The following is a 12,022-nucleotide window of genomic DNA, read 5'->3' as shown; positions in this document are numbered from 1 at the left end:
TTCTGATTCATTCCAAAAAGTTAGAATAGTTTCCTAAAGCTGTAGCTACTAATTTCTTTAGACACATATAAAGCTCTGATCTTTTGGCTACACAAGGGCAATAACTGCTGAAAAAACCCAAAAATAAATGGGTTAATTAACTACCCTTGGGAAAATGAATATATTCCACACATTTTTATGACAATAATGAATTAGAAAAACTACAAGATATTATAATGTGGACACATTACATTCTATTTTTTATTCCAAATCTCTTGTAGCATCCTAAATACCTTAAGAACAGCTTAGCAAAATAATGTCACAAGCAAGAGGTATGACAGAATTGGGCTGACCTGTATTGCTCTATTAATGTTCTGGTTTTTAATTTCTAAGAGATGACAAAACACTTATCAGCTGAAAACTAGCAGGATGAAAAAGGATGGCTCAACATAAATCATCTACCAGCAATCAGGTAGATGACTGCCAGGAGAAATACTCAGATATGCTAACTCTGAAGGGTTTATTTCCATCTAACAGTGGTGGGTTTTCTGATGAGCACAACCAAGACGATTTCTGAAGCAGGAAAGCAAATGGAAGGGACCAGTTTGAAAAGAAATCTCTCCTTTTAAAAGAGGAGGGAATGAAGCATGCTTAGAGATCTCAGACTGAAAAGCATCATCTTTCAAAGGTGTTTCGTGGAGGAATGAAGAGTAACAATCTAACATGAGCTGCTCTGGCCTCAGGTAAGTTTATCACAGCATTAGTTTTGAACCTATTACAATTTGCAAAGCTTAAAAATACATAGATTCAAGTCTCCTGACAACAGATTTGCTTTTTAAATTTTTTTCCCCCTCATAAACCCTGAGGAATAGGCCTCTGACTCCCCAAGGGCCTGCAGGACACACATTAAAAGCGCTGGTGCCAGCAGGTTGGCTTTTTAAAAGCCTTTTGCTCTAAATGGTCTGGCTCCCATTGTCAAGCACTTGGCTCCCTGGTTTAAGAAAACTGTCTGTGCATATGAACTCTTGATCACAGACTTCAAAGGGGAGAAACACATGCGCAAGATCAGCCTCCTAAGACCGTGGGTTGCCTTATAAAGCTGTCTTATGACAACCAATTGCTCCCTGAGAGTGGATACACACAGTGGGAATAGGACCTGCTTGCTCTGTCTGTGCACACAACAGCACGGGATGACAGTTTTCTTGAACAGAAAACCTCAATTTCGGTGTAGAAAGATGATCACAACATCCCAAACTAACACAAATAAAACTTATTGGTGATTTAATTAAAATTAACTGAATACACACAGCGGGGAAAAAAAATATCTCCCTTTGGAGCAAGTGAAACTCAAGAGATCACCTGTGCTGTTTTTGGCTGGGGTAGAACTAATTTTCTTCACGGCAGCTAGCTGTGGCTTTGGGAATTGCGCTGAAAACAGACATGTTTGATAATACAGAGATATTTTTATTATTGCTGAACAGTGCTGACGGTGCAAAGGCCTCTTACACCTTTCCAATGAGGAGGCTGGGGGTGAACAAGGATTTGGGAGGTGACACAGCCAGAACAGTTGATTCCAGCTGAACACAAGAACAACCCATCCCACATGGCACCATGCTCAGCATGTAAAGCTTGGGAAGAAAAAGGAAGAGGGGGATATTTGGAGCCATAGCATTTGTCTTCCCAAGTCCCTGTTACACGTGATGGAGCTCTCTTTCCTGGGGATGGCTGAACATGGGAAGTGGCAAATGAATTCCTTGTTTTGCTTTACCTGGTAAAGTGTCTTATCTCAAACTATGAGCTTTATCACTTTTACTCCGACAGTTCTCATCCCACAGGGACAGGAGTGAGAGTGGCTGCGTGGGGTTTAGCTGCCAGCTGGGATTAAACCACAACATCACCCTAATTCCAAGATGCACAAGAGAGAGCTGTGTGCCACAGCCTTTACCCTGTGGTACAAAATTCCCCAGGCAAGGGCTACCACCTGGGGTGACTGGAGCTGGAGCTGCCACAGCTCCTGGAAAACAAAGGTAGGGCCAGTGGCAGCAAGAGCAGTCAGAGGTAGGTCTCAAATCAAGCACAAGTTGATCATCTGGAAAAACAACCTGGCCTGTGCAAAGCAAGCTGAAGTTCTGGCATCTTTCAGGTGTAGGTTCTTTGTGATGTAAATGGATACTTCAAGCCTTGCTAAAAGCCAATAAAAGTGTCTCTTCCCTTAAAAGAAATTTGGAAGTAAGAGACCGGAAATAATTCCTGCATCCTTTTTGTACTAAGGTTGTACAAATCAAAACAATCTGGTCTGTGAGCTGGTTCTTCTTTGCTTCTCAGGCTCAGGATCTGAAAGTGATCCTGTCCTCACTGAAATGAAAAAAAAAAAAAAAAAACAGAGTGGAAGTCCACAGAATGCTGCTGCATTATGTGAGACTGAGCTGAAATGTTTCAGATGATTTCTTTTTCTCCCTTTATCACTAGCATGAGGTATGTTTAGATTTTCACCAGGGTTTTTGAAGGTTCAAGTTCTCACCAAAAAACTCTTCCCAAAATCAGATTACATGAATTTGGGAGAAATCTTTTCAGCATACAGCCTTCTGATCCTCTTTCTTCAGCTGAAGATCAGGCATGAACTATCAGCACCACACTGTCCCACTGTAAAGCTCCATGAAAAAAAAAATTCTAAAGATTAACTGAATACTTACGGAGTATTTTAACAACATTTTCTTAGAGGATATTATCACTACATCTTCTCTGGTATGTATGAAATATAAGCCTGATTATTAGATATGAAGAGCGTTAGCAAATGCTCAATTAAACCAGAATTCTGGCATTTTATTCAACGTTTGTTAAAGTCAGTAGCAATGTATCAAATAGATCTATCAAAAAATGGCTAATACCACACTTCTCAATCTCCACAGCAATTTATGACCTTTTCAATTCTACCAGCAACACCTCCTAAAAAGCTTCTATTACAATTTTTTTTTTCTAAATACAGATCACTATAGGAGGATGTGTAAATAAAGAGTTGTAAATAAAAGAAAATGTCAATAAAAAGCAGAACATATTTCATGGCAGATTTTCTGTCATTTGTAGTCATTTGCTTATAATTTATGAAGAATTCAGTTATTAATAAAAAGAACTTTCACAGTGCAAAGCAGCCCAGAAGATCAGCCAACATTTTCCAAATAATTTTCATGTAAAAGATGCTTGTGCCAAAGGGAAGCACCAGCACATGGGTGCTGATAGATAAATGTATGAACACCGACAGCATGATAGAACAGCATAATAAGAAAATTTTAGTCAGGAGAATAAGAAAAGAAAGGAATTACGTATTGACTGCATTACTTTGTGTTTGTTCTGATGTGCTTGGGGACGAATTTGGTAGACAACAGAATGATTTCACTTTCTATTTCCTGATGTTCTCATTACCAAAAATCGAGCAATTCCAACACTTAGTGCCATTGTGGCAGACTGAGTGAACCTGAGTGTTTCTGAATCCTTAACACAGGCAAGATGCAATGATTTCATCACAGTACTGCTGAGGAAAACCCCTCCCCTTTGATCTTCCCACCTTTTCATAGTATTTGACCTCGTAGTCCAATATGATCCCGTTGGGATGCTCGGGCTCTTGCCAAGAGAGGGACACGCTGTTCCTGGACGTCCTGTCCTTCCTTATGACTGTGATGGGGGATGGAGCTGCAGAGGGGCGGGGGGTAGGGGAGGGAGAGAAGCAAACCGAGTTTATCTCCGTTCCAGTTCTTGGCAAAGATCGCGCTTTCCATTTAAACGACTCCCGAGCAAAGGTCTGGCCCCGCATCAACAGTGAGCAGCTGGACTGCAGCCGTGCTACTCATGCCTTGGAGCACCCTGGTCTCATGGAAAATGAGCTGAGATTTTTCTCCTCGACTGGAGGACTGGTGGCAAGGCAGCAGATGGTTTTGATCTGCTACTACAGTGTAAGCAATGAAATACATTCAATGGACGAAAATACGGAGCAAAATAGCAGCACTACCTATTTGTTATAATGCTGAGGTATTATCATTACCAGACTGCAGAACTCTGATAACATTTTGATATGAAAGTCTAAAAGGGTGCTGGGATGTATTAAGTACAAGGAGCTCCTGGTATTCATGGCTGGGAATAACCATCAGCACAATTCAGCCTCTTTGGCATCATGATTTGGTAAGCTCTCCAGATTAAAATTGCTCCCATACACACTTCTCCTTCACCACGTTTCTTTGAAAATGAAATTTGAATGAAAAAGAAAAATCTACACTGTAAAATAACGTATTTTTTTTACATGCATTGATCAGGGTTAGGCATGACAACTGATTGCATGCCACAGATTCACCCACCACCCACGACTTGGAAATAATATCAATGTTAAACAAACACATAAAAAATCATAATTACTTAAGATTCTTGAACACTGGTCCAGTTTTAGACCACCCAGATCCATAAGTTGTTCCAAGACCAGGTCTGGGTTTCCTGGACTCACTAAAAGCTGTGCAACTTTTTTAAAAATTATTTTGTTTTGTTTCTTTTGGGTTGGCTTCCCACTTCAAATGCTTCTCTTCCATGGCTTTGGCCAAAATTCATCAGATTATATCTTACAGATCACACACTGAAGGTTGTAACTGCCATTTCAAAAAAAATCTTTTACTAATAAACAGCCTTTTATCTTAACATGTAAATAAAATGTGTTTATAAGTTCAACATTTGCTATCCTAATAAAAAGGTTCTAGAGCTATCTCAGCAATTTAGTATCAGCTGAATCCTCTGAAGCTTTTATTGTTCATATAAAACCAGCTGCACTTTACAGGCATTACATATTTACATGCTTTAGCCAGTACCCTTTCTGTCTGGGTTTTCATTTCTGCAAAAGAACTTTCAATAACCAGGAGAAAAAAAAAAAGGGGGAGAAAGAAAAAAAAGAAAAAAAAAGAAAAAAAGAAATGTTTTAATTAAAATAAATTTTGGAAAATTCATTCTGCTTTTGATTTTGCTAAACTTCCAGCAAAATATACCGTCCAGTCCTGAGTCATAATCTAAGTAGTGAAATCCTCCTTTAATGGAGTGGAGGATCCACCTTTTCATGTTCATTCCAGGCTGAACACATCCCGTGAACAGCATTTTCACATTTCACATAGTTCACAAAAGATTAAAAAGTTGCAATTTTTGTTTCATCAGCAGGACAAATTTATCCTGTATTTAAACTACTAATATAAATTGCTGTAGGGCTTTTTTTTTTTTGGTAAGGTTTACTTATTTCAAGTAGAACGCGAAAGAGTCTGTCTATTTTACTCAGCCTCACCAGAGCTATGCTTGGTGAAAAGGAGGTGAAAAGCATTTAGGGGAAGTAGACAGGATTTGTGTGCAACAAACATCCTTCAGCAATTCCACTTGAATTCCACAAACCAGTGCCAGAGCCAAAACACAAAAGTGCTTAGCAGGCTGAACTTCCCTGCTGTAGCCAGCTCCATGTGAACTCATATATCCATACTTGCTGCTTTTATGCTCTCCTAAGTCATTTTTATGTCTTCTTTTTAAGTCAAGCTATTTATTTTATTTTTTTTTTTTCTTGGTATGTGAGTAGATTGTCAAGCCCAGTACCCAGCTGTTAACACTTCCCATTAAGGTAAAATTAATACTGATTTTATGAATAATTAATATATGATTAACAGAAATGGCTTTTCCCCTAATAAATTATGGTAATTTTGCTCTAACAGATTCTCAGGGCAGGCTGAAACAATCTTGCATGCTCCAATACAGATATACTTTAAAAAAAACAAAAGCTTTCTTCTAACACAGTATTAATTATTTTGAGCTCATTTGCACACATCTCTGCAGATGCTCCCAGTAACTTATCTCCCAGCAGTTTATTAGAAAACATCTGTTCTACAGTTATCAATAACATCATAAAACATTCATATACCTTCCCTAATCCCTAGGGTTCCCAAAGCTGCTCAGAAATGAGACATCCAGAGTGTCTGGAAGAGTCAGCATCCCACTGCAAGGGCAGAGGGAGGGGAGATAAATAATCAGGGGAACATAATGTTTCAGCCTCCTTTAATCCCACACCAAGCTGAGATAAAATGGAAAAAATTCCCAGCATATAACCTTTCTTTGCTGGTCACTGAGAAGCTGGACTGTCAGAGTTTTAAATTTTAATGCATTCGTTTAGGATTTTTTTGTTATACCTGTCGGATAGGTGGGTTTGGAAAGCGTTCCAAGTCTTGAACCCAATTAAAGGAAATATCTTGTTGGGATAATTTCCAAGTTTATGCTTAAACCTACTGCCATCAATGAATTTTAGATACAGTAAGAGTTAAGGTAACCTGAATATGGCCGCAACCCAGGCCTGGGTTGTAGCTGGGAGAAATAATTTGACATTTGGACCATTTAATTAATTTTTTTCTGTACGCATCCCCAGAATACATTGTAAAACTTAATAAACTCTGTTCTAAATAGTGTCTAAGCAGAAGCCAGCCTTAATTTCCATTTTGTAATACCAGAGCAACTTGGTTACTGTATTTTACTATTTAATTGGAAGAGTCTGAAAATCCAGCAGAGAGAAAAATCGAAGTTAAAGGCAATTAACAGTGAAGGCATCATCATACTCAGCAATGCAGTCTTTAGTCTTCCACATGAGGAAGAGAGAACCAAGAGTTTCCTGAAAAGAATTAAATAACCACAGTAGGATGAAACCAAATTCAAAATCAGGCTACAAAAAGAAAGAGAAATACGTGATATTTAGAACTGCCATTTTTCATTGAATCGCCACGATTTTTCTATCTTAACCTGAAAATTTAAAATGACATTTCTGCCTCAAATCTGCAGCTCCCACTGACAAAATAAATTTTGCACTCTGGGTTAGCAAATAATGAGACCATTATGAAGCTTTTTACGATTAGTTGAAGTTTTAAAAACTATATTAAAGTCTCATTAGCAATACAAAGGCTAAATTAGTTTATCATTTAGAAAACATGCATGCAAAGGTGAAACTTAAGGACAATACTTTTTTAGACTAAGAAGATGAATTAATGCTGTTTCAATGATTTTTTTTAATTAATCCCATGTCTTGTATGCCTCTATGTATTTCCATTTTTATCGATATTTTGATTAATGTATTCGTAGTCACTTCTTCACTTGAATAAGAGCTGGCTTTTTATGATTAACTTTAGACTCGTATGGACATACATGAAGAGTTTTAGTCTCAGGAGTCCCATACAATGCACAGAGAGGCATTTTTACACATCACATGGTTAGAATTTGTCTGGCACTGCAGCCTAACTGCTTTAAGCACTTAATAGGAGCCTTGAAAACTCCCTGGAGTTAAGAGGGGAAATGTACTTTGAGCACTCTGTGTTGTTAGGTAGCATTTGTGACAACTGGGAATGTGGATGTTGAAAAGGTAACAAACACAATGATTCAGGGAGCTCAGGCTCAAGTGTAAAAACCTCCTCAGTCATGACTATTAAAGGTGCAAGCAAATAACATGAAGGATCTGCAGAGACGACAATAAAACTCTGCTCAAATTGATTTCCCACTGAAACTGACCCCAACAGATGATTTGTTTTCCTCCAGTTTAATAGCAGCTATATATAAATTTCCTTATTGACTTTTTCCTTATTCCTTGGTTATTGTTTTCATATGTGACTGGCCTACAGATGTATAAATGCACTGGAAGAAAATTCCCCGTCCTGTGACAGGGAGAACTCAGTATTAACTCTGGGAAGGCACGTGTGTACAACTGCTGAAACATTTAGAGCCCTATTGTTTCTGGCTTAGGTTTTGAGATCACAAATTAAATTTTAGGAAAGGATTTAATTCTAAAATTCACAGCTCATTTCCAGCTTTTGCTTGCAAACGAGAGTAAAATATGCTTTGCCTAGGATGTTCCAAACTATGCTGAAAGATGGTGACCAAGCAGAATTGACTGTATTACTCAATTTTCAACTTCTGCCCTCCTGAACAAATGAACTTGTTCCTTTTTCTTTCTTTAGAAAACTGATGCTGTTATTATCTAATCATAATACTGTAATCTGATATAACCTATGAATTTTCTTTAATGTCTATGAAGCCCCTAGGAGGTAATGTGGAACAAGAGCAGTAAATAAAAATCATAACCTGAAAATTAGATCTGCGTTCTCTGACAGTAGAATCCACAGGGACTCAAACCTAAATCAGTCTTAGAGGACCAGCATACAAACCACAAAACTATCATACAATTCAAAGTAGAAATACCAGCGTTTGAATGAACAAACTGATCTCTCACTTGGAGGCAGTTTCTCTGGGACACTGGACCCACACCCACAGTGTCAGGACACGAGAGAACCAACCCTGGTGCATGGCTGGGTCTGGCACTGCTCATAATGCTCCACACACACATTTTGATTTATGCAAAACCACCCAACATCTGGGGGTTTTGAGAACTTTAGGTTTCTCCGTCAGTTCCACTGCCCATCAGCATTCAATTCCTAACAGAGTCGCAAGTACTGACTTGCAAATCGGTATAATGATGTCACACCTCCATGGCATGCTCACATTAACATGAACAGCTGTGCTTGTACTTGGACTCTAACATTTCCATCATCTATTCTGTGGAACAGTGTAAAAGGGTTTATGACAGAAGCCTGCTCACAGAAAGCAGGACCTGCCCTGTTCTAGACCTCCTCTGGCTGCACTCCTATTCACTTTCTCTATTAAGAGCAGTGATGTGCTGAAGCAAGCAAGCCCCATTCCACAGGCACATTCCAAGAAGGTCCCCAGGTGGCTCCCAGGAGGCAGGAGGAAGAAACAGTCCCACTTTAACAACACTTTGGAAACCTGCTAAATCCTACACACTGCTCCTCCAGATACAATTCCACACCACTTCAAGGTGCGTGCAGGCTCAGTCTTGTGCCCTTTAATCTCCAGGACACGTAGTTAAACCAGCAGAGTGCCTGTTTGTCCTCCTGCATGTTTTCCTTGAGCTGCAGCAGGCTCAATCTATTTTTATGACCTGGGCTGTAAACTGTCACCTGATTCTGTAACATCACCAGGTGACCATCAGCCTGAAGGTGATGTGCCTTCCCTGTCGCCAGGAACGAGGCATCAGGGACTCCACTCGTCCCACACCAGCAAAATGCCCCTCACACCAGCCCCAGGCTGGATCCTAGTAGGACTCAATCACAAGGAAGGAGGTGAAAAGGCTCACAGTTTCTGGGAGGTGGCTATCAAGATCACATGTCAAAACGTGGAAGGAAAGAAATAGGACAAAACTTCAAAAGCAAATACAAGCAGGCTGCCTTTGGATGAAATAAAGCTGGGCACATTTCTCCCAGAAACAGAAAAAAATTAAAAACCGGTTTGTTCATGGCTGTTCTAATGGATGACTGCCTGCATAATGGCAGAAGTACCCAAATGCATCTGTAAAAGGCTCCAGCCTGTGGTTACAGACTCCAGAGTGGCTGCAGGCATTTCACAGGTGCTGTGGAAGAAAGACTGCAGGGAACTGGAAAGGGGGAAACAAGCAGCTTCAGCAGGAATTACACCAAAAGGCAGCTGCTTGATTTCCCTCTCAACTGCAGAGAAAGGCAACCTTCTGGGCAGCAGCTGTCACTGGACAAGTGATTATCAGAGATCATTTCTCACTTTTACAAATAAATTCTAAATTAAAAGAAAACGCCATTAAGTGTAGCACAATCGTGTTCTTGCTTCTCTTTTTTATTAAAAGAGATAGCAAATGCCTTCCCCAGAGCAAACAAAACGTTTGATTTGCTCATGTGTTTAACACATGCACAATAAGTCATTGAAATGCCACGTCCATTTGGGAAGGATCAGGCTGCACAAGGCACTCACTTCAGAAACTGGAAATTATGGTGCCGTGGCATTCCCAGCTGTTATTTCAGAGAGGAGACAAATGCTGGATGTGCTTTCATAAGAATTCATCCCAAAGGTACTCACAACACAAATGTTATTCTTTCTGCTCTCTGTTGAGGTGGTGATGGTGGGAGCTTTGCAATAGTTCCATTTTTCACTGAACGTGTTAAGACCGTATCAGTTTAAATAAACTGTTTTTCTTTGCCTTCCCTACCCCTTTGTTACATTACCTTAGAGGATGTTAGAGCCTCCCCTTTCCTGGTGTGAAGTTTTTAGAAAGAAGAATTTATTCACCATGCTCACAACATCAATGTTCAAGTGCTGAGCAGGCTTTCCCTTTCTGTGGTCATTTGATTATTTCCTCAACCAGAGAAATCCCATTCATAAGGTAAGAATATACTCAAGAACTACCTCTGAAAATGCCATTATCTAAAACTGGAGAAGACAATTGCCCTCAAATAAGTAATTTATGAAATAAAATATTCCCCTCCTTTTAAGTAATCACCAAGAGCTCCTGAACTGGTCTGTCAGTAAGTCTTTTCCACCTGGTCAGAACACACTATGAAAAGAAACATTTCTCAGACTTCTTGTCCTGTTGTTTGGAGCAATTGCTTTTGTGAAGGTTAACCAGGAAAGAACCTCTAACAGAAAGGACTTGAAAGGTGCTGACATCTTTCACATGCTTTTAGATTTGGGGATGATTTAATATTTTTGTTTGATTTAAAACATTTTTATTTTAATGTACATAGAGGCATAGGTTACTAAAAGGAACGCTAGAAAGAAGGCTCTTTTTGCTCTAGAAGCTGACACTTCTTACACTCACAATTCCCATTGCAGGAGTAGTCCCCAAACACAAAGAAACATTTTTTTCCCATCTATCCCCAGCCTGCAAATTGCCTAGAGGGAATTGCTTCAAAAAGCAAAGTGATAGCTCTGTTTACAGTCAAGAGGAACACAATTTCCCTCAGTGATCACTGAGAACGCCAGCACAGATAACAGAGAGAGACATAAGTCTAGGGTTTATTATTTAACAGAGGATTAATGTTTACCTGCATTTCTTTATTTTCACTCTTTTACCAAACCAAGATATTAAATGAGAAGGACCAACAGAAGCAAGGAAAGAAAACCATTATCCACCAACTGCTGAATAAAACTTCACCATGATGTGTGGAAAAGCCAACTGAAAGCTTTGAAAGAGAAAAACTCTCTGAGCCACAAAGTTCACCTGCGAACTTTCTGTCAGGTCAGGAGCGTTCACATGAGGACTGTGCAGCACTGAAGAGCCCAATGTGTGTCACAGACTTTGAAGCCTTGGCAGAGCTTCCTTGACGTTCAGGGGAAAAGGGATCAAAGACTTTGCAGGCAGAACATCTCTAGCTAATAACAGGCTATGCATGGAGTGACATTGTTAAAACACTTCCCTTTTATATCCCTGAAGGAGTTTTATTGAGTTAAAACGATCCTTGAATAGCCTCTGGGCTGAACTGTAAAACACATTTGAAGAGCGTAAAATCTTTATTTATGCCAGGAATGTTTGAAACTCAAAAGATAAATGTCATTCAGAGAAACAAGCATGTCCTAGGTATTCAGTACATAATGGGGCACAGCTGTAATAACAGTCAGTGAACCAGAGACTCCCTACATCATGTCATTAGCTCACTTTTAATAAGTCTATCTTCTTGTCCTTTTTATAAGGGCCATAGGGAAAGAAAGAAATATATCATCCCCCAAACATCTGTGCCTCTCTCAAATTGTCTCTCTTAGAAGACAGATCTACTTAAGGGACTTGCCTTGGGATAGACATTGTAAAGTGCACACAAAACTCTCTAAATGTGGATTTTATTTAAACAGGGAGCATCACACATCATTTGTGAGCTGCTGAAGACAGTGCAGTGCAGGCTGAGCACATAAATAGCATCAAAGTACCTGCAAATAATCAAATACATACAGTGAAACAAAGCTTGGGGCTGAACTTATTCCCTTGAAGCCACAGATTTCAGGCAAATAAAATTCTGGTTCTGAGGAGATTTTAACAAGCCTTCCAAGGAGCCACAGAAATCTCTGCTTAAAATAGGACTGAAAAAATTGACTGGTTCCTTCTCCACTGTAAATATGTTTATCCCTCCAAGCTGAAATTAACACATGGCTTGGAATTTTCAATGGCACAGGGAGATCAAGATAATGCAAA

The 12,022-nt window shown here is 39.4% G+C and overlaps 1 protein-coding gene across 1 annotated transcript in view; it reads right to left on the bottom strand.

The window, feature by feature from the left end:
• Positions 1–12,022, bottom strand: part of EPHA3 (EPH receptor A3) — a 177,767-nt gene that overhangs the window by 43,138 nt on the left and 122,607 nt on the right. The window contains exon 6 of the mRNA XM_082278329.1: positions 3,542–3,666. Within this exon, the coding sequence (XP_082134455.1) occupies positions 3,542–3,666 (125 nt within the window). The remainder of the gene's footprint in view (positions 1–3,541; positions 3,667–12,022) is intronic.

Source organism: Coloeus monedula (genome assembly GCF_965178545.1).
Source record: "Coloeus monedula genome assembly, chromosome: 3".
In the NCBI taxonomy this organism is placed as follows: Eukaryota; Metazoa; Chordata; class Aves; order Passeriformes; family Corvidae; genus Coloeus; species Coloeus monedula.
Note: the sequence above shows the minus strand (reverse complement) of the source record. Positions and strands in the feature narration are given on the sequence as shown.